Source organism: Berghia stephanieae, chromosome 3 (assembly GCF_034508935.2).
Source record: "Berghia stephanieae isolate SIO BIC M18660-M18661 chromosome 3, UCSD_Bste_1.3, whole genome shotgun sequence".
Taxonomy (NCBI): domain Eukaryota; kingdom Metazoa; phylum Mollusca; class Gastropoda; order Nudibranchia; family Aeolidiidae; genus Berghia; species Berghia stephanieae.
The window spans coordinates 35,125,464-35,153,081 of NC_088362.1; the positions used below are offsets into that span (position 1 = coordinate 35,125,464).

At 34.4% G+C, this 27,618-nt stretch overlaps 1 protein-coding gene across 1 annotated transcript in view; it reads right to left on the reverse strand.

Annotated features, from left to right (window-relative positions):
- LOC144967627 (uncharacterized) overlaps positions 1–25,445 on the reverse strand; it is a 43,964-nt gene extending 18,519 nt beyond the window's left edge. The window contains exons 1-14 of the mRNA XM_078905137.1: positions 25,143–25,445; positions 21,335–21,534; positions 15,589–15,818; positions 13,941–14,253; positions 13,252–13,400; positions 11,333–12,472; positions 9,995–10,243; positions 8,849–8,921; positions 8,213–8,391; positions 7,264–7,482; positions 5,490–5,717; positions 4,595–4,762; positions 3,071–3,160; positions 1,683–1,835 (exon numbers count right to left, since the gene is read on the reverse strand). Coding sequence (XP_078761263.1) covers positions 1,683–1,835; positions 3,071–3,160; positions 4,595–4,762; positions 5,490–5,717; positions 7,264–7,482; positions 8,213–8,391; positions 8,849–8,921; positions 9,995–10,243; positions 11,333–12,472; positions 13,252–13,400; positions 13,941–14,253; positions 15,589–15,818; positions 21,335–21,494 — 3,351 coding nt within the window. The 5' untranslated portion in view covers positions 21,495–21,534; positions 25,143–25,445. The remainder of the gene's footprint in view (positions 1–1,682; positions 1,836–3,070; positions 3,161–4,594; positions 4,763–5,489; positions 5,718–7,263; positions 7,483–8,212; positions 8,392–8,848; positions 8,922–9,994; positions 10,244–11,332; positions 12,473–13,251; positions 13,401–13,940; positions 14,254–15,588; positions 15,819–21,334; positions 21,535–25,142) is intronic.
- Between the last annotated feature and the right edge of the window lie 2,173 nt (positions 25,446–27,618).

Consider the following 27,618-nt stretch of genomic DNA (forward strand, 5'->3'; position numbering starts at 1 on the left):
CTCAGCTACCCATTCATTGCTGAGTAGACAGGGATTCAGAAAAAATCGACTGCACCCGGGATCGATCTCTGGCCCTTTGCGTATAAAGAGAGTGCTCTATCAACTGAGCTATCGGGGTCCCCAAATATTCTATTGGACTTTTTTAAAATTCAGACGTTATAACTGGGTTTTTTGGAAGGAAGAAACTAATGAAACTCATATTATTTGATTAGTAAAAACACCAAACGAAATTTTAATATTATTGTATTATTTTAAATGACAACACTGCGATAGAAAGGAGTGGTGACAAGTAATGGACAAAAGAAAACAAAAAATCGGATTTGCTACTTGCTAGGTTCGACACACACACACACAAACACACACACACACACACACACAAACACACACATCTTTAGTAGTCACATACATTTCAAACAATAACCCATTAGAGAAGAGGGGTCATGCCTTCACCATAGATCTTTGTCATTGCGATCATTATGGTGTAGTAAATTTTGAAATTTACCCCGTATAATGGAATCGTCCAAGGCGTGCGCCTCCTGTTCCCCCCATCTCACACACGAAAGGGCGGTTTGCGGAGTGGAGGTTGGTGGTCGTCTGCCTGTATGGTCGTCTGTGTCGTTTAGTGTATGGCAAAGGGGGGTGGGTGCGATTAATTAAGTGGGATGGGTGGTGATTGGTGGAAGATAGGCAACCGAAGGCAACGAATCGCTGGGGAAGTAGTAGGCTATGGCGCGAGACCGAAGGTGATCAGACCGGTCTTCAGCGCGGCACTAGTTGAAAGGTGATAAGAAGTGAGGACCGCCGCCGGTCTTCACTATGGGACCGATCCCCGGTTCACAGCTAAAAGACCGTGGGACCGGTCCAAGGACCGGTCCTCAGCGCGGCACTAATGATTAGAATTGTATAAATTTGGTATCAAATTTTAAAGCATAAAATAAGCTATGATTGGGTACCAAAAACCCAAAATTGAAAAATCCGACTTAATACCGTTTCGAGGCAGAGGGTCACAAATAATAATTTTCTTTCTTGCATTGTCCGCTAACATTTCATACTCATTTGTTCGGATCTTTGAGAAAAATGTGATGAGTTCTAGGCATTATGGTGATTTGTGTGTTATGTCTAATAATCAAAGGTGGGAATTAAAAATCATGGTTTCAGAGGGAAAAATGGTTCCACCACCCATACCAAGGATGCTGAGCACCGCCCAAAATATCTGGGGGGGGGGGGGTCAAGAATATGCACTCGTAATTCGCAACAACCAAAAACAGTTTATATTTAGTATAACCGAAAAAGAAGTCAAAATTGTATTATGGTGTTTGGGGTTGATGATGTGTTGGTAGCAATTATGATGATATGGTGTCAGTAGTGGTCATGGTAGCAGTGATGATGATGATGATGAAGATGATGATGAAGATGATGATGATGATGATGATGATGATGATGATGATGTGGTGATGACAATGATAATAGAGGGGATTTTTTTTTTTTAATTATACATTTCATTCTGTAAGTAGATGACTTTTCACTTTTCAGGTTTTAATTTGAAACTGCAAACTGCTTATGAAATAAGGGACAATAGGAAATGCTTGCCACCCTTTGGATAGGACACTAGTCCATCGCGATTGAGGCGATTGGTCACATATTTTCAAAATAAATTTTAAAAACAGCAATACATCAGTTACCTTTCTTGTTAATTCTTCTTTTTCCAACTGCAGCCTGCCTTTCTCAAAGGCCATCTCTTTCTGAGTCTCATTCTGACCCTGGAACGTTCGAGTCATAGAGTCGACGCTACGACTTTTGATGTCGAGTTCGTGTTGAGATTTGTCCAGCTCTTCCTGAAAATAAAACCAATAATTTAAAAGAAATATTTAATATCTTATGTACATTTATCAAGCTCCCCCTGAGAAAAAAAACAAATAGTTTAACATTTATTCCTCATCAAATTAAGACAAATAATTTAAAAAATTATGAAAGTGATCTTATGTGAAATTATGAATAGGAACTCTATAAAACAAAACACTTACAATTTTCAATAACATCTCTAAAAAAAAAACTAAAACTCTGAACCAAAGCATCAAATATTTTTTAAAAATTAACTTATATTTCAAAATCACCAATTATATAATCCAAATGCCATTTTTTCTTACGTTTTCTTTTTAGTATGCATAATGGAATATGGTCAAACTGATATGATGTCCACTGGTCTATGGCAGCTATCAATTGGGAAAACCAGTTTGTGAGGTCTTTTTATTTGTTCCAAATGGAAAATTTGTCTTTGGGGGAGGGGGGGGGGGTCATCTATTCTAAGGGAGTGGGTCTAGATAGTTCAGTTGGTCGAGCATTCGCTTCACAAGCAAAGGGAGTGAGATGAGGGAGTGAATCCTTGGTGCAGTCGATATATTTTTTTCTGACACCCCCCCCCCCCTGTCTACACAGCAGAGATTGGGTAGTTGGGTCTGTTAGATCTGGTGGAAAGTACTTTGTGATGGAGTAGCATCCTATCCAAAAAAGTAGCAAACTTTTGCCTTTGTAATTATCACGCTATAGGAATCAGGATAAGCTCTGGCTCCATGGGCCTATTGGCTCTGAAGGATAACTTGAATTATAAGGGAAAAATAGAATGACCCAGACGTCAGCAACGAGGTGGCACCGCAATCGACTCTGACTCTGAATGTTACTTGAAGTTGACTCAAATCTAATTATTTGTATTTGAGGGCGGAGAAAGTTGTTGAATGTGGCAGCCATTGATGATGTTTAGGCTGAAGAATTTTGATAATCTTTGCTTAAAGGTGTTCACACATGATTCGGGAAGAGCATTCCAGTCTTTAGTTATGCGGGGTGCAAATGAATACTTGAAAACATTTGAATTTCCAGATTGGTGTTTTAATTATTAGTGTTCACCGCAAGATGAACTAAAGCACAACGACTTGCTCAAGGCCAAACAGCACAGCGGGTAGTCAAACTCGTTACCTTCAGAGCACAAAGCAAAAACCATAAACACTGTACCAAGCTCTCCCCTTTATGTTTAACTAAAGATCATTGATCAGAAATATGTAAAATGAAATATTACCTGTAATTTTAATTTCTCTACTTGCGCCATCTCCAATTCTGCGAGTCTGTTAGAAAGTTCCTGTTTCATCTGCTTGAAACTTTGCTCGACCTATATAGACAAGAATGAACTTGTAATCACATGACCTCTTGTACACTATCTGATGGATGTACACTCTCTCCTACTTGTATTAAATCACCCAACGTTTTCCTCTCATGGCAAAAAAAAACAAACCCCAAATAACAATAACAAAAACTTGAGTTGTTATATAGCCCAATATCCACTAAACGTGCTCTACGCGCTTTACAACAGGTCCTAGCCAACAGCAACATTTCAGGACAAGCCGTGATGCTTGTTAGAAGATATTACAATGTCTTTTCCAACAAAGACAATCCTGTTAACAACCAGATACTCAATTTACATCCGAGTACAGTGAGAAAATTTGAGTAAAGAGCTATTTCCAAGGACTCAAATATGAGCCACTCACAGCAGGACTCAAACCTTGGACCTTCCAGACTAAAGGCGAGTGCCCTACTACAAGACCACAAGATAGCCTCATGATCCTTGAATAAACTGATTTTCATCTTAGTGTATAAAAAGACGAGGGTCCAGTTGGTAGAGCACTTGCTCATACACAAAATGACAGAGATCGACCCTAGGTGAAGTCTAGATTTTTTTCTGACCCCGCCCCCCTCTTCCCTGTCCACCCAGCAGTGATTGGGTAACTGGGTTCTTGGCAATAGACCAATGTCCTATCCAAAGATTAGCAAGCATTTGTCTTTGTCCGTTTCACGCTATAAAATGTATTGAACAAAAAATGAATATAAAGCTTTAAAAAAAAATCTAAAAACGATTACTTAACAAGGAGTGTTTATGGTGCAATACTGTTCCTCACTTAACAACAAAAAAAAGTCAAAATGGTAACACTCCAGATAAAACTATTGTTGTTTTTGGCCCTGGAAAGGTTTTGAGCCCAAAACTTGCCATGCTAAACATCTCATTTTTTTGTTGTTTTTATATCATGTTATATTCATTTTTTTGTTTTAAAAACATTACGTCTGAGATGAAGGTTGTTCGGGGGTCCTGTTAGCTCAGTTGGTAGAGCATTCACTTCACAAGCAAAGGGACCGAGATCGATCCTGGGTGCAGTGGAGATTTTTTTCTGACCCTACTGTCCACCAAGCAGTGATTGGGTAGCTGGGCCTGATAGATCTGATGGAAAGGACTTTGCGATAGACTAACATTCTATCCAAAGGGTAGCAAGCAATTTCTATTCTGTTTCACGCTATAGAAACCAGGATAAACTCCAACTCCATGAGCCTATGGCTCTGAAGGAGGTAGGTTGTTCAAAGTCTGAATATTTTTCTTTTTTAAGTAAAGAGCAGAAAATAAAAAAATAAATAAATAAAAAAAGAAAGAAAAAATAAAAAAATAAAAAAATACAATACAAACAAAAAATAAATAAAAACAAAAGAAAAAAAAAGAAAATAAAGAATAAAAACAATAAGTGAGATCCACGAAAAATATATATAATTTCCAATTCACCTTGCCCATGTCGGCTTTGAGAATTTCCAAGGCTTTGTCCACGGATGTCTTTTCTTGCAAAGCCGATTTCAAGGCAATCTCGGTACATGCCCTTTCTTCCTTTAGTGACAGGATCTCACTGTCTTTCTTACTCAGGTCTGACATCACAGCTTGGAGTTGATTCTCCATCTAAGGTAAAAAAAAAAAATTTTCAATCAGGAGATATAAAAGAAAAAAATCACTGTCATCATCATCATCATCATCATCATCATCATCATCATCATCAGTAAATCATCATCATCATCATTTCTTACTGTGAGAACAAGTAAAATCTTACAGTTTTACTAAAAACCAATGTCAACAGTCTGTTTTGCCCTAACGTGACAACGTCATTGATACAGAGTGTCACATTTATAACATTTGTTCAGAGTCACAAAAACGTGGAAAAATTACAACTTATTATCCCTCTCCACAATGTAACAAATTGAAAACAATTGTATCCGTCTATATTGTGTGTATACATGTGTATGAGTTCCTGTGAGAGAAAAAGAGGAAAAGAGATAGAGAGAGAAAGAGTAGATAGAAGTGTTCTGTTGAATATTATAGTTATCATATAACATTATAACAAGTGTAACTAGATGACAAATTGACATATTTATGGACAATAAAGATCTATTTTATTTTTTCTCTCTCCTTACCGATCCCTTTCAGTATTTTCCCAAAAATGGCAGGCTTACCCAGCAGAAAATGGATTTTTTTAAAGACAAACAATCTCTCTACAAAACAACTGTATGTTCTTATTTGTGAAATACAAAATAAATCTAAATAAGAACAAATGTATATTATTGTGTCGTAACAAATTTGACGATTTTGCTGTAGGTGGTAAGGAGAGGGTTAATGCAGCTATCGACATCACCTGTATCAGCTTTTGTTCCATCTCTTCCATCAACTTGTCTTTCTCCGTCAAATTCTCCCCAGCCAAGGTGAGTTTCTTCATGGCATCCATCTGATTGTTCTCCATAGACAACAATTGTTCATGACGTTTCTTCGCTTCGCCGTGAGCTCTGTCCAGCTGTCCCTCTAGCTCAGCAGTTGCCTGTTGCAGTGACGCTAATCTTGACTTCTCTTCTTCGACTGTCACAACCTGTTCCAAAATGGAAAATAAAGGAAATAAAATATTTATTTTTTTTAGATTAAAATAAAGCTAGGTAGAAGGGTTATAAATTTTTTCATGGCAATAACAATTGATAGTTCAAATGAGACTGGGTGAAAAATTTTCTGTGATGCATCAAAAATTCATGCCCATCAATAAAATTGTTTTCGGACCAGAGCCCACTAACCTTTTTGGAAAATTTTACACGAGTCTGAAACGCCAGACATCAGTGATGATAATGGCAATTTGTCAAAAAGGATGAAAATGTATCAGCCCAGCAGTCGAACTCAAACAAAATCATAACCTAAAATATCATAGTTTTGTATAGTATATTACTACTTCTAGTGTTCATCCATTCTTAATAGTAGTGATATAACTTATTTTATTTAAATGTTTAATGAATTGTCTTTTCCTTATAACAATTTTAAAGATATGCCTTCTATTCAAGAGATTTAAAATTAAGTTTTGGTCAAAAGGCCTGAAAGCATTTGTTTTTACTTGTTTTATCTTTGCTACTGTATGTGGATCTTACAAATAAGACTCAAGTATATTTCAGGCCTGCATCTGCCCCCTGAAAAAATTGCCTGAAAATCCGAAAGACGTTTGGGTCAGGGTCCAGGGCGGATCCCTGGTAGGGGGTTAGGGGGACAACGGCCCCCATGAAGCCAAAGCTTTTTCAATATAACATGAGCAAAGATCCCCATTTCCAGAAATATTTTCTTAGAATTTTACCATTTCAATAGGCTGTGAAACAAATTGAAAAATTTTTTTTAAATTTTTCCCGGCGAGATTGCCGGAATGCCGGCAAATTTACAGGCCTGATATTTAATAAATCAAAATTGTGAAACATAGTAAATAGTAAAAAGAGTGAACTAAGTTGAGCAGCCCTTATGATTGTAACTGAATAACATCATCTCTCTATAACCAGATGACCTTTATAAAGTTAATACAGAAAGAGAGAAACAGAGAGAGAGAGAGAAACAGAGAGAGAGAGAGAGAGAGAGAGAGAGAGAGAGAGAGAGAGAGAGAGAGAGAGAGAGAGAGAGAGAGAGAGAGAGAGAGAGAGAGAGAGAGAGAGAGAGAGAGAGAGAGAGAGAGAGAGTGAGAGAGTAGTTTAATTGATGTGGGGGTCTTTTTGTTTCTAATTTGGGAGAAGTTATAATAATTTTCATTTTAAACGGACCTATAACTGTACTACCAAACTTGACCTACTTAGAAATAAAATCTAGACTCAATTACCCTTTCCTCCATCCCCCTTTTCGACCATCAAAGCCTTGTCTCACTTTTGACATCTGGTACCAGTTTGACTAGACTGACGCCATAAAAATGGGAATGTCGCCAACATTCATGCAACTGCGCACAGGTGTTAAAACATGACACAAGACATGATGGCCAATTTTTTTCACAGATCAACCACTTGACCTGAGCTTTTATCAGTGGAGACATGGACCAAATAATCATGTTTCCAACCAAAGCCAGATAAGTGATTTCCTTGAAGGGCATAATTATCAAAAAAAACATTTTCTATAGGACATACCTGGGAGTTAAATGTATCCTCGTACAATTTCCGTTCTCTTTGGATTTCCAGAAAAGCTGCCTCCCTTTCCATCATGTCGTTTTGAATTCCCTCTAAATGCCGGGCCAAAGCCTCTTTGTCGCGCAGGGCTTTTTGCTGCACATCACCGAGTTGTTGCCTTAGTCGACCAGACTCTGTCTTCAGCCTCTCTACGATTGTACCATGTGATGCTGCCTGGGCCTGGAGTGATCAAAATTGATGATTATCACATCAGACAACCACATAAAAATGGCAGAAATTCTACATGCCATATAAATTTTATGTCGTAGATAAATAGTGTAACTCAAAATATAGCTATTTCGCATTACCTGAAATTTTTCTTTTACTGAGTTTAATAAAGATTTCGTAACAGTTGGTAACTTTTTAAAAAGCATTTCTAAAGCATTGATTGATAGTTGGTTGTAATGAGAGATTATATAGAAATTCACACATTTATCATTGAGTAAAACAGGGCAATCCAATGAAAGAAAAAAAAAATGAAAAGAAAGTCGGTATAAACAATTCATATTATTTTCAATGGCTTCGCTTACTTCATACAGTAACAAAATTGAGCAAAAGGACAATTTATTACAATTTTTGGTTTCTAAACTATTACTCAATCAATAATAAATTATATTCATTTTAGCATCAGCTATCAAGATTTATCAATTAACAAACAAACAAACAACAAATTAAAAAATAAATAAAAAGCAGGAATATATTGATGGTTTATATTTAAGTAAAATAGTCACCAGTTATTTTATCATGTGTGCCAGGTCAAGCATACCAACACACAAAACATTAAGCTTTTATAGTCTGAATGAAAGAATTTAATGAGAACTAATCACCCAACTGGCAGTATAAAAATAATAACAAAGAGCTGAGTGACGTTAACTTCATCCTTTTTTATAGAGGATAGTCATTCGCTTACTTGTAAGACAGTGATCTCCCTTTGCAGCTTGCTTCGTACATCGTGCGCTAATTGCAGCTGTTCCTGGTACCACTCCTTGGCCTTCACCAAGGTCATAAGGTCATTACGGGCCGTGCGGGCTTCTGTCTCCGCATCCATCTTAGACTGAATACTAGTCTGAACCTCCACATAGAGCTCAGCTGAAAGAATAATTGTAGTGCAAAGGAATATTGCAGTAAGCAGGATGTGAAGGGTGTGAATTTTCAAGAAAAAAGTTTAAAAGTCTTCAAATTTAGTCATTTTTATGTCAATTTTTTGTAATTTGACAAGGAAATTCGTAATTTCTGAAATTGTGTACGAACAACCACAATATTATTATAATAATAATAATAATTATGATTATTATTATTATTATTATTATTATTATTATTATTAATATTATTATTATTACTACTATTATTATTATTATTATTAAAATTACGAAAAATTTGTAAGATTCGGCAGGTATGTGGAAATGTTGCTTAATCAATGTTATAAAAATTAAAATGATTTAAAATACAGAGTAAAAAAAAAATTAATAAAAATATCTAAACAATTACTTGACAAGGATAAAAACCAAAAGGAAACAAAAATTATAATAAATCAATAACGAATTACCAATTTTGTTTTTCAGTGCCTGAGTGTTCATATCCTTTGCTCGTATTTCATCTCTGAGTTCTTGGACTCGAACCTTAAAATCACAGATGAAGAAAAAAAATTATTCACATGTTTTACGTCTTACAAATATAATTTTGTAAGTTAATTGATGATAGCTTAAAATCAAGTGGAACTGAAAATGTACTAAACGTTAAAAATTAATTTATGAAATAAAACAAGATATTTCCAACCTCAAACTATTGGAATTTAAATTTGTATGTGAGATAGTCATATGAGGTTGACTCTGATACCCATATATTTTTATTGAACTTCGATGATATGATCAGAGTCTGAGAGATGAGTTTTACTGTCTAATATTTCATTTAACTATTCAATTCAGTTTCTCAATGCATTACAATCACAGATACAAGAGATCAACATAAAAAAAATACAATATTTCTCATCAAATTCTTTCATGTGACTAAATTATCACCTTATAAGAGGATACAGGTTTGAAATATTTATTGGCAGATACAAAACGAGAATTCGGGTAAATTTTATTACTAACAGAACCGTAAAACTTTTGAACAGTGCCCAAAAACAGAACCAAGTTTGATACATAAAATGATTCTTATGTAGACAGATTCAAAATAATGTTTGATAAAGAATGAATCAATTCCGATATAATAATATCTAACTAAATGTCACTTCCCATGACATGACATGATATGATATGATATGATATATGATATGACATGATAGAGTCTGTGAAATGAGTTTTAATGTCTAATACATAGCGCTAAACTTTTCAAAGAGCTTAAGGGGACACCCTAACACACAATACCCTCATGACCCAAAACAGCAGTATGTTTGGACCATTATAAATTATATAGTATAATCTAGATTTAGAGCTTTTTTTCTGTTCCTTGTTTTAATTTGCTTGTGAAACAAGCATAATCCTGAGACAATGTATGGGGCATGTCAGGACAGTGGGACACTACGCTAATATTTCATATAACTATCCTATCAAATTTCCCAATGTATAACAATCACAGAAATAAGAGATCATACAGAAAAAATACAGTATTACTCATCAAATTCTTTAATTCAACTAAATTTTCGCCTTTTTCAACAACAGAAAAGATAAAATTATCTATATGAAGTTACCTGGAATTTTGTAGTCTGTTCCTGTACAGACTGCAGTTCATCTTGGATAGTTCTGAGCTCTTCTGCCTTCTCTGACAGGAGACGATTTGCATCGAGTATCGTCTGTTCGAGCAACTGCCGAGATTCTCTGAGACTGAGGACCTCCTTGTGCAAGTCCTTGGCATTCAATCCTGAAGAATCTTCTCCAGTAGAAGCTGCAGCCAGCTTGGCTTGTAGAGCTGACATCTGGGATTGAAGCTCAGATCGTTCCTGGAAAATAATAAATGATTGTGTAAACCAAAACCATGCCAAATACAGACCTGTCTATTTGAAAAATCCAAAAATTCTTAATTTTTGGGAGATAAAAAGTGTAGCAGCTCTAGTTAACGTTAAAAATCAACAATTTACCCTTACAGGGATTAAAAATCCTTAAAATTCTATAGCCTGTCATCAACTCTCGTTTCAATAAGTTTTAATGACTTAGAAATGTTCATCAAGTTCTGAAATTGGGACCAAAATTTCGTAATTCTACGATCTTTTTGTAAAAGTAGAAAGGTCTGAATATATCATTTTCCATGAGCAATTATAACAATCATTTTTTACCTCAAGTATTATCATTCTAATTGTTTTTGTTGTTGACTAGAGTGCAACCATATGGTCTAGTGGTATGACACTCCCTTTCGGATTTGAAGGTCCAGGGTCAAGCCTCGCTTGGTGCATGATTGAGTCCTTATAAAATAGGCTCTTAACTCACATTCTCTCACCATACTCAGTTGTAAAATGAGTACCTGGCCATTAACAGCATTGTCTCTGTTGGAAAAAATTGTACTATCGCTTAACAGGTGTCATGTTTCGTTCTACATGTTACGTGTTGCTGTTGAACAGGGACCCCTTGTAAAGCACTTTGAACACATTGAGTGGATATTGCGCTATATAAAGCTCAAGCTTCAGGTATGAGTGATGATAGTAATACTATAGGTGTGGAGTGGTGTAGTCGTCGAGGTTGATAGGTTTGACGGGAGGTAATGAGCGGATAAATTCCTATAAATAAATAAATATATGAATGAACAAATAAATAAATTAATTAATTAATTAATTTAAAAATAAATCTAATGAATAAATTAATTAACAACCACCTGGAGAGAACTAGAGATGATGGCCAAGGACTGAGTTGGTGAAAGGAGAAAAGTTATTGATGGCCTTAGTAAGTAAGTAAGTAAGTAAGTAAGTAAGTAAGTAAGTAAGTAAGTAAGTAAGTAAGTAAGCAATAACATCATTAAAATCACATTTCAAAACAGTTTTGTTTGGTTTAAAATCAAAATAAAGTAGAATCCATTTCCTGTTCTTTCGTCTCCTTACCTGTAGCATTGTGTGAGATTCGCTAGTGAGAATTTCTAGCTGCCCTTGAAGCTTCGCTTTCTCTTTGAGAATCTTCTCATACAATTTCCTATCTATTGTACTGGATGGAGGTGACCTCACTCCAGACAAACTATGACCTTTCGGTGAGGTGGTGGAATTTTCTAGAGATGGAGATGGTGCAACATTTGAAACAGAGGAGGGGAAATTAATGGAACTCAGGTCATTGTATACAGGAGATTCAAGGTAAGACGGAACAGCCTGATTGGGTGATTTGAGAATAGTCGTGTTTACAAGAGTTGGTGTTGCGACGACTTGCATTGATGGTAATTCGGATGGATGAGATTGAGTTTGCCCAGGTTTATCAACGGCTGGTCTTTGGCTTCCTCCACCTGCCTTTGCTTGTGATCTTGGTTTAGATTCGGGTATGAAAGATGGAGGTAATACTATAGGTGGAGTGGTGTAGTCGTCGAGGTTGATCGGTTTGATGGGAGGTAATGAGCGGAGAAATTCCTCCGACTCCAGTTCGTAATCACTCGTGGAAGGAAGGCTAGCTTGTATACCAGTATAGCTTTCAAACTCCATTTCGCTGCTGTAGCTGGCCTCGCTGATTGTATCCATAACGTCAATTTGAGCACTGCTTGAAGAAGCTGATTTCGGCAATTTCTGAGGGTTAGAATTAATCTTTGCACCAGGGATTTGTTGTTGCGAAGGCTCAGGCGAACTTGTTAAATTTTGAAAATATTCTGCAGTAGTCATGGGTACGGTTTGGGAAACTGGTGGAGTCACTTTGACCGCTTGTGGTTCTATGAGGTTGGAGTTGTTTGAAACGACGTTGCTAACGGCAACTGGGGGTTGTTGCTTCATCTGATTGTTATTGTTATTGGAGTTGTCATTTTTGGGGGTGGATGGGGTGCTGAGGGTATTGGAAGGAGTAGCTGCTAAATTTGTAGGTGACGATGGGTGTAGAAAATGGCTGATGATGGACCCGGAATGGGCTCTTTCAATGGTAATCTCAGAGGGACTAATCATTGTCAGTTGATGAGGTTGTGGTTGTGGCAACTGATTTCCTGTCAGGTGTGATGGCAGTGAGGACATCAAAGGTGGTGGAGATACAGGAGTCATTGTGGAGGCTACAGCAGGCTTGATATCATGTAATGGAAAAATAGAGAGCAGTTAGAGCTGACTGAAACAAAAACCTGGGATTGAAAAAATACTTATTAATAAATAGATGAAAATGGAAAAGATTTGGAATGAAATACAATACATATCCCGGATTAAACCTTGCATAAGCAAATCAAACAACAACAACACACAACAACAAAAACAACAACAAAGAGACAATACGTAGTCAGTCTCACTATATTTGTTTACTTCTTTTCACTGTTTCCTTTTTTTTTTTGCTGACAAAGGGTTTGCCCACGAAAACTCTATTGTTTGTTTTAGTTCATCCCAAAACCTTTTCCATTTTAACCTTTTTGTTAGTACTGGATAATAAAATGTCATGTAATTAGAGGAAAGATTAAAATATTTTTTTCAAAGAGATTTCATTGACTGACCTTACCAAGATGATTATAAGAAGTTTGGAATGGACAGTACATAAAAGAAAAAGATAAACATCTTTATTATGAGTAAAACACACCAAAAAAAAAAATAATAAAAAAAAAATAAAAGAAGCATTTTTTTTATGAGACACTGGTATTATATAGAAGTAATTTATGAATTTAACGATAGGAATAGAAGACCAAATATCTAATATTCACAAATTCAATTTCAATTACTTACAATGCTCAATATATCTATAGGATTTGCTCCGTTATGAATTAAATCTGAACAAATAATGTAAATAAAAAGTTGATGATATTTTTTAAAGTACATCGATAGGATAGTTAAGCACTTGAATACAATGGCTGTGTAGTTACCTGCACCATGCCAGAGAGTGGGATGGGCGATTCACGAGGAGTCGACGTGATAGACAAAGGACTTGAACCACCTGTCTTCAATTTCCTTTCAGCTTCAGCTACAATCTGAGCCACCACGTCTGGCGGTGCCGGTGCCAATGATTTATTACCTGGAAGGTAGGCAATATGATGATGACGTAAGCTCCTATCTTTTTTGTATGAAAAGCAATATTCACTAAATGTGTTCAAAGGGTTTTACAAGGAGTCCTAAGCCAACAGCAACAATTAACATGTAGGATGAGACATGACGCTTGTAAGGCATTATAATTTTTTTCCAACAGACAACTATGTTACCAGCCGAGTGAAAGAATGTGAGTAAAGAGTCTTTTCCAAGGACTCAGCTTTGCACTTCCCAGGCCTGGACTCAAACAAAGGAATAGCCAGTTAGAGGATGTGTGCCATTCCACAAGACCACAAAGCCACATGACGATGATGATGATGATGATGATGATAATGATGATGTTGACAACAATGACAACATTGATGATGATCATTATGAAGATGATGATGAGGACATTGACTTGAAGTTGTGGACGAATGCAGTGAAAAAAAAACAAAAGCCTACTTTGTAATGGAATTATGTAGAAATATTAATAATATCAAAGATGATGATTATGTCAAAACATATGACGTTGACGTATGTACCGTACCTATCACAGATTCCTGAAGCTTTAACGCCTCAGCTACAGTTTCAAAACTGTTGTCTTCCACGGGACCGTTGCCGCCATCATCAGAAGATGTGGAGACGTATGAGATAGTGTCAATGCCAACACTCTTAGTCGGAACATTTGAGGCTCCCTTGGCCCCCGAGGGAGTTGATGACGAGGTGTCCTGAGTATTCCACATGCCGGACTTCCAAGGAGGTGGGATCGGGGTAGAGGGAGAGGTTCTTGTCCGGGCTACAAGTATTTTATGTCCTTCCCGCTTGTATTCACGAGATACGGCAGTTGTGTTTGATGAAATCTGTTTGAAGAAAAAGTAAAAAATATTTGAAACAGGCGATACATTATTATGGTACTATAAACTTAAACTTGAGCTTTTATATAGCGCAATAATATCCACTAAACATGTTCAAAGTGCTTTACAAGGGGTCATTGACCAACAGCAACACTTAACACGTAGGACGCGTCTTGACGCCTGTTAGGCAATATTACAATTTTTTCGGACAGAGACAATGCTGTTAACGGCCAGGTACTCATTTTACACCTGAGTACAGTGAGAGAATGTGAGTAAAGAGTCTTTTCCAATGACTCAACTATGCACCGAGTAAGGCTCGAACTCAGGACTTTCCAATCCAAAAACGAGTGCCACACCACACAGCCGTAGAGAGATTTATGACCGTTGTAGTCAGTTGTATCAACCCCATCATATGCCTTGACTGTTTATGCCCCTTTGTCCACATGGGAGATAACTATCATATAAAACTAAAACCCACTCACTCATTCATTCCCATGACTGGATGGTTGTCAAGGGGACTTGCAGGATGAAGTCGTACTTTTACAATTCCGTGCCACACACAGTAATTGGCTTTCTCTATCAACTCGTACAACCAACATCAATCCTGTCCATTCCTCGATGCTATCCATCCATATTTTCTTGTGTCTTCCTCTTCTACATTAACCTTCCACCGTGCCTTGTACAACAGTCCTGCATAAGCTGTCATGTCTGACCAGATGTCCAAACCTTGAAAAATTTCCCTTCTTTTAACCAGGGTTGCCAATTCAGGAAGCAAAAATTTACTGAACGTTTTCACAAACACATTGACCAACACCTGTCCGAGCGCTGAACTCCAGTAAAAATGACATTATGTTCTTTCTTTTTTAGGTTCAGCAGGTGATTGGAAAACATACTGAATTCCGTAAATATACAGAAAATTAGCAACCTTGTTTTCACCATTGCAAGCAGAAAATTTTAGTATACAGTCAAAATTATGAAACTTGGGTGAGGTAAATTATTACATATTCTTAAACAATTGACAGGAAACTGTATGATTCTAGCCTTCTGACCTGAGGGTCCTTGGTTTGAGTCACCTCACCATCCTTAGGTGTAACAATGATTACCTGGTCGGTATTAGCATTGCCTCTAATGCAAAATATTGTGACTGCCCCTTATACGTGTCATGTCTCATCCAATTTAGTCAATGTTGCTATTGGCTTGGGACTGTTTGTAAAGCATTTTGAGCACAATACATGGATTTTGCACTATATAAAAGTTCACATCTTTTTTTTTTCAGGGGGGGGGGGGGAGAGGTTTGGTTTTATTCTTAAAATTTATTTATTACTATTTTTGAATACATACCTGAGCTAATGTCTTCAAATCAGCCTGTGTCAAAGACGGCGAAGGTGGCTTTGGAGAATGACCCTGACCTAAATGATCATCCGGGTGGACAAGAAATGAGAGATGAGGCTGGCCAGAATTTGTTCCGTCCTGCCAAACTGAAAGATGCTGGACCGTGCGACCTCTTCCAGTTGGAACTCCTCTGTTAGTTGTTTGTATAACGCTTGTGGTTCTAGGTGTCGTATTGTTATCTGAAATAATGAAAATAAGTCATATTCATATTGATTAATGTTACAGTTTAATAATAATAATAATAATAATAATAATAATAATAATAATAATAATAATAATAATAATAATAATAATAATAATAATAATAATAATAATAATAATAATAATAATAATAATAATAATAATATGGTTTTTATATAGCGCTTACCCTGTACATCAACAAGCTCAAAGCGCTTAACAGTAACGTAGCTACTCTCACTTAAACATGCTACTTTCACTCAAACATACAACCACTCGAACAAGCGATATGAAACAAAGCAATATAATTCTACAGTGCTACATATTAAAAAGATGTTTTTTAAAGAAATCTGCATCATTGCGTCTTCATTAATTAGATTGAAGCTTCCATTCCACTTGACTATCGTTGAGCATAAATAAAACTACAGCACGATGACTCACAAGAAAGAAACACACAACGTAAGAGTTATCCGATCCATACATGTTTGACAAATCAGTAAATACATTTGGAAGTGCATAATATCTAATTCTTTCATTTCGTTCTATTATTAAACAATTTATTTTTGCGAGTATGTGTTATAGCATGATTTTTAAAAAATTAACGAGTTTAATAAATACAAAGAAATGAAAGAGTACTCTTATTCCACCCCTCAAAATAAGATTCGTGGATATTTCATGACCAATAGTATGGTAGTGTAGCACTTCGATTCGCCATAATTTGTATTTTTCTCCTTCAGCTTGAATGGCAACTTGACCCAAATAAGAAAGCGTTGGATTTGTATTTATGCACACCAAAAGATTATTTTTAATTGCCAATCAGCGGTCTTTTACACATTATTTTAAACAAATAAAATGAGTGAAAATATTCTGCAATCGTTGAATAATTATTTTTATTCAACATGTTCAAAGTATTATTCAACAAATACGTATCTGCTAAGAAATTATAGGGTTTTCCAATGGAAGGAGTAGAATAAAGTAAATTATTTGTGTTTGACAATTGTAAAGTTAGCATGCATTGTGTGTTGAGATGATTGACAATCAAATCCTAAATTTACAAATGTTAACTAAAAAAAACAACAAAAAAACATGTTGGTAACATGTGAAAGCTTTGAAGTTCTGCGCAATTATCGTTTTTTCTTCTTTTCTATAAGCTTATTCGAGGAGGAATAATATGTAAACCATTAACATTATTCCTTGTAAGCATATGGAATACAAAACCTTATAGAGAAATTATTCCAATTTCTGATATATGAAACAGTCCATTACAAATTGCTCTCTCCACCCTTAGATAGGACAAAAGTTCCCAGCATTTAAAAAATAAATAAATAAAACAAACAGAAAAAAATGCTGATCGTTTGCATGTGATAATCTCCTTTCCACAGAGAGTCTATCTGAATCTGAAATTATTCACAGCTCAACTGTAAATTTAGATGAGATATCAAAAGAGATTAATAAGACGTGTAGAGTAAAAAGTAATAAACAAAAACGAATATAACAGCTTCAAAAAAGAACAAAATACCAAACAGACTGTTTTGGGCTCAAAACTCTTCTTCAGCCAACAACAAAACAAACAATAAAAACATAATTGCTGTCGTCGATCTGGTTTTTTTCTTTCAAAATGTATGTTTTTATTGGGGGGGGGGGGGTTGTTATTGGTGGCTGAAGAAGGATTTTGAGCCCAAAACGCTCCATGCTCGGTCTTTTTTGAAGATGTTATATTCAATTTTGTTTATTACTTTTTACAGTTTACAGCTTCTAGCAGCTTCGTATCACTATGGCAGTGGGTAATGATTCACCTAATTGATGGACTGATATGAAATTATAAGGAAAGAAGAAAATGGGTTATGAAGGAACAAAAGTGGCTTTTTTTTTAAAGTGTCATACATTGTGGTGATTATGTTTTTCATGATGTTGATCTTCTTTCTGATTTTCTATTTTTTTTTTTATCATTGTCATAAAATCCTGCAATTACTTTATTATTTTTTATGCCTTTGTAAAATTAGATTCATCACCTGCACGTCCAACTTTTCATTCTTTAATAATAACAACAACAACAATAATAATAATAATAATAATAATAATAATAATAATAATAATAATAATAATAATAATAATAATAATAATAATAATAATAATGTACAATTAATATAGCGCTTTCTATGCTGTCATACATATAGAAAAGTGGTCCTTCAGATCCATTAGGCCCATGGAGCCAGAGTTTATTCCTGCCTCTATAGCATGAAATGAACTATAACAATTGCTTGTTATTCTTTGGATAGGATGATAGTCTGTCCAGATCTAACAGACCCAGCTACCTCATAACTGCTGGATGAATAGGGGGGGGGGGGGGGTGTCATAAAAAAAAACAACGCCACCAGGGATCAACCTCAGTCCTTTTGCTATGGGGAACGCCTTACTATCATAAAGGAGAATAAAAATGGTAAAACATTGCTTGGAGTCAGGCATTGCGTCGGTTAGAAGGGGGGGGGGGAGATAGGTAGGTATTTGTGTGACACTATTATGTATGACTTGAGTGAATGTTACGAATCGATACACTTTACATTGGCATGCTTTAGAGAAAGAAAATAATACAATATCAGTTGAAATTTCTGAAAATTTTTACATAGCGGCCAGCTTTTCATCAAAGAGCTAAATCAGGACACATCAACGCACAATACCGTATGACCCAAAACAGCAGTATGTTTGGACTATTATGTAATAATAAAATCTAGATTTAGAACTTTTTTCAGTTCCTTGTTTTAATTTGATAGTTTTAAAAAAGCATAATCTTGAGATGTGCAAGGGTCATTTCCATACAAATAAAGAGTCAAAATCTTTTTTGGCATTAAATATTTTCTCAGATTGCACACAAATAGTCAAATTCTTTTTTGCCATTAAATGTTTGCTCAGATTGCACAAAAATAGTCAAATTCCTTTTTGGCATTAAATTTTTTCTCAGGTTGCCAAATTGGGACAGTCCCGATTCAGTCCTGAGTTTCTCAGGAAAGTTGGCCGTTATGATTTGTTATCAGCTGCTGAAAAAAACCCCATAAAATTCCAGCAATCTGGGGTGAGCTAGTAATGTAAAGAAAAGAGGACAATATCATTATATATTTTTTGTTCAGGGCTGCCAGGCAGAATCACAAACATTTTCTGAGTGCTGAACACCATTAAAAAGACGTTATGAACTTACTTTTTTTTCTGTTTAGCAGGTGATTGGAAAGAATACTGAGGGTTTATAACATACTGAATTCCGTAAATATACGGAAAATTGGCAAATGGCAGGATGGAAATCATCCACTCCAAACAGACGTGGCATCTCTTGGACACCGACCAAAATCACTATGAAAACTGAATTTTGAGGTGAGGAATAAAAAACTGTTACATTTTATTTTTAAAATATCATTTCAATGTAAACTCTTTAGCAACGATAACAGTACAATGCACACCTTAAACAAGAGAGTACAGAGTAGATAGAGGGATTATTGTGCTGAAGAAATACATTAAACTAACTGAGCAAAGTCAGTTTCAAAGGCCCCACCCATCCTAAAAATATACCTGCAAATTTTTGTGTTTCTGCAATTATCTGGCAGCCCTGTTTGTTGTGGTTACTTTTATTTCTTTATTTTTTAGAATTATAAATGAATTCTGAATGATACTGATACCTCTTCAGAATCACATTTCGATAATCTCTGCTGAAATTGTAAATCTGTTAAGCAAATAAGACGACGACAGTTGTATCACTTAACCGATAATGTCATAACACATTGATGTTGGGTGGCTCCATGGAACAGTATCTCGTCTGGTCACAAAAGTCAAGCAATGATAAGTATAGTCAGTGACCAGATGGGGTGACTGTGATGTGGAAAATTACACAAATTACCCCACTCGATTAAGGTGTGAATGAGTACCAGGCTAAGGCAGTGAGGGATATTGTAAGAGTGTCCATTAAAAAGGACGCCAAACAGATGAGTGGAACTGTATGAAATGGAAATATGGTTCCATATAAATTGTGAAGCACATTGAGCAAGGTAAATTCATGAAAATGCATATAAATCACATTCATAATTCATTATTTATTGATAAGGGACTCAAGAAATAATACTTGTTAAAATATAAGATAAACATATACATATATGAACATATAAAAATATACCAGCTAAAAAAGCTATGAATAATTTTTCCACCCCATCTGGACACAAGAAATATAACGACAGACCACCCACGTCAATTCACACTGTCCTGAATAGAGACCAAAAATGCCTTCAAAATAACAAAGAATTAAAATCAAAGGAAGATCTTATGAAATTAGCATCCACAGCAAAAGACCATGAATTGTGGAAGGAATTGGCACAGATGATTACAGAGGCAGCTGAGGCATCTCAATAGGATAATTATGAAGCAAAGGGCCTTATGTCAGTTAGTAAGTCACGAGTTGAACATAAATGATTAATCGGGATAAAACGCAAATAGGCGAAAAATATAACACATATCACACATTACTTATTAGGGTAATCTAAAAACCAATATCAACAAGTGTTGATCAAACTGAAATAAAAAACTTTTTCTTTTTTTTAATTTCAAAGAAAGACAAAGAGGAACCCAAAGCCAAAATGTGGCCTATCGACCGTTTAGAGTATTATATTGGCTTGGACATGCCCGAGAAAAAAAAATCAAAACAACCAGAAATGTGAAGTCTTTGTTACTTTAAAGAAATTGTGGTCATTTTCATCATTGACAGAATTTTGTTGGCTTTCCATTGAGTTCAGAGCTCAACATCAACAGGTGTCAGCCATGTTGACCAGTTTCATCAATAAAATATTTAAAAACTTGACCCAATTCTCATATTTTTGACAATAAATTAATTTTTTGGCATCAATTCAACCGGATATAGTAATAATAATAATATAATAATAATAATAATAATAATAATAATAATAATAATAATAATAATAATAAATAATAATAATAATAATAATAATAATAATAATAATAATATAATATAATAATAATAATAATAATAATAATAATAATAATAATAATAATATAATAATAATAATAAATAATAATGTTGTACACTTTTATAGCGCGAGCTTCTCATGCAATATGAGCTCTAGGCGCTTTACAAAATTAGATTTTATATATATATATATATATATATATATATATATATATATATATATATATATATATATATATATATATATATATATATATATATAAAATTAAACAACTTTCATAGCTATTAGATTAAGATGGACACATATTCAATATTTCAAGCGCTATCAACATGGAAATACATGTAAATAACAAATTTAAAAAATAAAAAATAATCAAGCCAAGAAATGTTTTCTAAGGAAATATAATGCTGTTTTGGGGCCAGTATGTCAGATAGTTTTTAAAAAGCAAGCAATCAAAAAGAACGTTTCCAAGGAGATGTAAAATAATGAAGAAAAACAAACTTTAAAGTTTAAAGGAAAAATGCGTGAAAAAAAAAAGATTATAATTGAACCATCACCTTTCCAGGTATATTGAACTGTATTCACATTATATTCACTCAAAGGCAAAGTCTGATCCGATTGGCTAAAACTGAGGTCGTAATTGACCACGTTGCCAAATGCGTCCGAGTCTTCGTCCAGAGACGTCACCTCGTGGAAGGTGATGTCAAACGGTTCCATCGGCCAAAACCCAGCTCTTGGAGACTCATGACTGTGAATACTGGGGAATGAGGACAGGTTAGATTATTTCTACAAGGATATGTGAGTTTTGATTACTTGAAACCCAAGAAAAGTTTTGTTAATTGGATAGTATTTCATTATTCATCATGGAAAAGTCACTGTTTGTCAATTTGAAAGGATTCCATTATAGAAAAGTCACTGTAATGCATTATATTAATAGCTTTAATTTATGCCTTTTTTTTCAGAATGTCGTAATAGAAACAAATAGCAAGACGGTAAAACCTGGGAATTGTCAACTCAACAAGAAAAACTAAATCTACAGTATATTTATCATCATCATCATTGTCGTCATCATCATTAAAATTATTAATATCATTATTATTATTATTATTATTATTATTATTATTATATTATTATTATTGTTATATTATTATTATTATTATTTATTATTATTATTATTATTATATATTATTATTATTATTATCATTATTATTATTATTATTATTATTATTATTTTTTATTATTATTATTATTATATTATTATTATTATTATTATTATTATTATTAATTATTTTTAATATTTTCATGACCATTATTATCATTCAAATAAATAAACAAATAGAAAATGATAAACAATGATATACCACCTCAATTAAATAGTTTACATTCAACGGGAAATGGAAAATCTCATTCCCCATGGACCCTTTGAATAAAGCAGTAGTTTAGAAAAAAAACACAAAGTTTCCATTAATTTTAAAGGCTAGCGAGCTGTGCAAAAAGAAATCATTAGCACTAGATCCGTGGAAGATCAGTATGTGTGAGTGTGTGTGTATGTGTGCGTATGTGTGTGTGAGTGTTAAGTCATTCATACATTTCTTTTAAATCTTTCAAGCCTGTGATCCTCTCCAATTATCAAGACTTATCAAATATTATACCTCTCCCCAAAAAAACCCCAAAAAAAATGAATCACAAAAAAATTGATGTTTAGTTTTGTTCTTGTGTTTTTAATATTCAATAGATAATCTTAAGTAGGCATTGTTTTGTTGTATGTTTATGACTTATTAAGTCATATATCCATAACAATAAGATTTAATATTGGCAGTCTTTTCTTTCAATTGCCACCAGGTTTTATAATTCAAAACAGTGAGCTGTAGTCTTTCAACTCCTGTAATTTTCTTTTTAAAATTGTTATATCATCGTGATCAAAAAGGATACTTACACACAAAATGCATTTTTATTTAATCCACCTTTTCTTGCTATTTCTATATATCATACAATCCATATGCCGTATAAAAATACATCATATATTTTTATGCATTAATATTGATAATGTAGATGTGTTTTTACTATTAACTTTATTTTAATTATATTTACTATATTGCTGTATAAAATTATGGAAATGTGTTTTATAGTGCCTATTTATTTATTCTTATGATTCAGGTCTGTGAACCCAATTTCATTGTGGATGAAAAAAAGTTTTATTTATTTATTTATCTATTCATTCATTTACTTATTTATTTATCTATACTTTAAAAAATTTATTTATTCATTTACTTATTTATTTATTAATTTATATATTCAAAGTTTATATAATAAAGAGAAATAAATGGGAAAAATGTGTGGATAAACCATAACCCAGTAAGCAGGAGCATATCTGAAGGGTAAAAGAAGTAATTAAAAAAATTGGACAGATTAAACGATTACATAACTGACAGAACAAATTAAAATTTAAAAAGCAATTTTGAAAATAGACATTGACTTCAATAATGCTAACTTGGAAAATAAAAAAATAAAAAAAGGTAAATTTTAATAAGTTATATGACGTTACGATAATTCTTCTTCTTCTTTTTTCTCCACCTGTGAAAATGGGATCCAATGATTTACAATTGTCCAAGTAAAAAAACTCACTAAATGTATATGAACTGTACCATCACAACAACAAAAATAAATTTAGAAAGGCTTTGTCTTTCTTGAATAGGGTTTGACTTAAACGTAATTAATATATACTATTCTTTTATAATCACTGGTTATGTGCATGATATGGCTACAAGCAAGCTTGGGCTGTGAAACACCAAAAAAAGTTTTACTATAAATTACTCCTATTCTATAAGCACTCTCGCAAAAATGAAATCAGCTTAAAAGCATTCATATCTTTCTAACCATAATTTTTTTTTTTTTTAAACAAACATCAAATAAAAGAAAGAACAAAAATAAAAGAAATATTTATTTATTTCAATATTAAAATTTTAAGACGGTTTACATATGCAAACAAAATACTTTCTGACGTTTGAACCACACCTTTCTATGCTTTCACAACATTTATTGTGTTAAATACGGACCATTGAATATACCCATTGAATTAGTCAACGTTATCTCATTCATGACTGAAAGGGACAATACAATGCAAGACGATCATAAAATATGTAGTTATGTACAGAACAGGGTATGGTTGGTTCGAGGGGACATTGATGTAATCATTACGGTAGGGGTAGAAGGAGGTTAAAGCCGGATCACAGAAATGGAGAATGATTTAGCGTAATCTCTATTCAGACAAATTACAATTTCCTTCTACCCTCGCCCCAAATCTACTATTACTACTGTATAATGCTGTCGCATGATGGTCCCTCTAAGCTTAGGCCACCAAGTCTAAAATAATAAAGTCACTACACAAGAGAAAGAAACTAATATTACTTTACATTAATAAGGCAATGAGTTACAGGCCTGTAACCTGATGCATACTTCATGGGAAAAGAAGAGAAAGATATATTTGATACATTGTTGTTATCTGGGCATCACAAATAAAATACATTGACTTTCCCTTTCACAATTAATCAAGTAGAGAGGTGCACGTAAAAAAAAAAAGACGTTCCCTCTCAAAATTCCCTCAAAATCAAAGTAATGAACCCTGGATGTTGACCGATTTTCTCAGACTAAACATGTCAGATTATAATATTCCCTAAATTGTGATGTTTTGAAAGAGAAGGAAGGTCTGGCGATTTTTACAAATTAAAATTTCTTACGAAGGGAGGCCTTCCGAAAGCTCCTACATCCCCAGTATTCTTGTTCTAGTAGGGGGTTTGGGAGGGGGGAAACTTTTTTTTATGATGTTCTACCTAGTAGGGGGTTTGGGAGGGGGGAGACAGTTTTTTTTTTAAGTTTCCCCCCTCCCAAACCCCCTTACTAGAACATTATATATAAAAAAAGAATACTGGGGATGTAGGAGCTCTCAGAAGGCCTCCCAAAACAAGAATCCTGGGGATGTAGGAGCTTTCGGAAGGCCTCCCCTTACGAACGTTCTTGACACTGTCACTGACACTGACAGAGGGACAGTTGCGTGAGTGTGAGTTGTCAAATATACACGGTTATTGTTATGTTTAGGCAAGCTTTGCTTTATCCTCGAAGCCCATACTTCTGAACAGAGACCAAATGATAGAATATAAATGTAGGAGACAGAAATGAACAAAACTTGCGCATCGTTCTGGTACCAAAAAAAAGCTTTCTTCCTGACTGTGTCCACAAGATTATAAGCCGGCCCTGCCGGTCAACAAGTCACGCAAGAGCAAATGGCAAACGCAGATATTAAATAAAAATATAAATCTAAACTCCATTTCATTTATTGTAGAATGCTTCTCTTTCAACAATACTCACACTTAATCTTGTCATAGAAATGCAATTAGTATTTAGACAAGCCTATCTATGTTTCTCCCTCTCCTACATCATTGTCCTGGAAGTTGGAAGGTTCTGTTTTTGTTGATATCCAACAACCCTCTTCTGAACCAGGGTTGCCAGATAATCTTTTATAAATGATTTAAACCATTATGAAAAAAAAAATCCAAATTTCAGAATAATTTTCTTTTAAAAACTTGAGCTTTTACAAAGTGCAATATTTACTAAACGCCTTCAAAGCGCTTTACAATGGGTCCCTTGCCAATTGCAACGCTTAACATGTAGGACGTAACATGACTCCTGCTGGCGATAGGTATTACAATTTTTTTTTCGGACAAAAACGCTGTTAACGGCCAAATACGCATTTTACTCCTAAGTACGGTGTAAGAATGTGAATAAAGAGCCTTTTACTCAACTATGCGCCGAGCGAAGTTCGAACCCAAGACCTTCCGATCCGAAGATGAGTGTCATGACACAATACCACATAGCCGCACTTTCTCAAGCTGACCCTAATAGCTAGAGAAATAGAGAAGTTAATGCCATCACAAGAGGAACGGTAAAAAATAGTGTTATCCAGAATATCGTATTGCTATTGCATGAAATAATATGTAATTTTGAAAATTTCTTACAGGCAAAAAAAAAATAATAATAATAATAGAGCTAATAATAATCCAATAATCCAAACTTAGAATGACAATCCAAAGGCGTCAAAAATAATCCAAAAATAGGCGGTTTGGATAAAAAATAATCTAACCTGGCAATCTTGTTCTGAACGTGGCAATTTATTCCATAGTTCTTGCCCTTGGTCGTCGTAATTAATGGTATATTCGCCTTTTTAATATGTATGTATAATATAATAATATAATATTGTAATAAATCATAAAATATTTTATTTTTTTAAAATACAATTAGTTCCAAAAGAAACTAATTATACCTTCTTATTTTGTTTTCATAGTTGAACTACCGGGTTTTTAATCATAATGCAATATATCTTTTAAAAGCGAGGTTCTATTTTTATATAGTATAATATTTATGATTATGTTCTATCAATCTCAGAGATATGATGATATCCTCAATCAAAATCGATAAAAAAAATAATTAAGAATCGGGTTTCGCAAAAATTGGGAATTCATTTAATAAATATATTCAACAGTTAATTCAATACACGAGTGACAATAATCACTTTGTATTACTGTAATATGGAGAGTTAATCTTTGAGTTACATATGTAGTCTATGGAGTTAACTTTCGTTTGGTGATCGTCGTCTTCTTTTGTGATGTTAATTTTTTGGTCTGTATCGGGCTTTTAGTTTACGAAAGCGACGACCAACTTCACTCTATAATTTCTTCTTTCATACGACACTGTCAAAAACTATCACTATCATACGAAACTGTCAAACACAACACTAAAATACTATCACACAACACTGTCAAACTGTGTCACTTCCGTCTCCAATTCCAAGTTGACTGACAGTTGATGGCTTCCCAAAAATTTGACATCAGTCTAAAGAATGAATGAAGTTGACGTCACCGCAAGCGACACATTTAGGTCATATCAGCGCCAGTAAAAAGGAAGACAATTGGATAGTCAAAAAATTCTAGAAGTACAGTTTAAGCACCGATGAAAAAGTAAAACAAGGGGGAATTGGTTGTTTTGTTTTGTTTTTTTTTTTGTTTTTTAAGGTTTTACGGCACTTGCAACACATTTAGGTTATATCAGCGCCAGTAAAAATGAAGAAAATGGATAGTAAAAAGTTCTAGAATTACAATTAAAGCACCCAAGAAAAGGTACGACAAAGGGGAACTGGGACAAATAGGGATCAGGTGTAGATTCCAAGAGCATACCACCTATGTACTTAGTTTGAGATCACCTATAAGTCTCATCCGGACACAAGCACAAAATTCAACAGAGAGGACTACACTCAAATGCTTACATTATACACTAAAAATAACAAATATAATACTACATAACAGAGAGATGATTTACAAGGAAAAAAATATCATCTCCCAAAACAATAACCGTGCATTTGACTGTTTCCCTCCCAGCGAAGACTCCAACCAGGGCCAGGACAAAACCAAGTAACCTCATTCCAAGACAAAGACAGAAAACATGTTGGAAAACAGATATAAGGGGATAGAAGACACAGTATGGACCTCCCTGCCCGCTATGGGAGATCAGGATCCCCACCCAGGGGAATTGGTTCAAATAGGGAACACATGTAGATTCCAAGAGCATACAATCAATGTTCTTAGTTTGAGATTACCTTAATGTCTAATCCAGACTACAAGCAAATGATCCCACTAAGAGGAAAACTCAAAAACAAAAAATATAACTATCACTACATAACAGAGATGATTTACAAGGGAAAAAAATGTCATCTCCCAAAACTAAACCATACATTTAACTGCTACCCTCCCAGTCAAGGACTCTGGCCAGGGCTAGGACAAAACTGAATAAT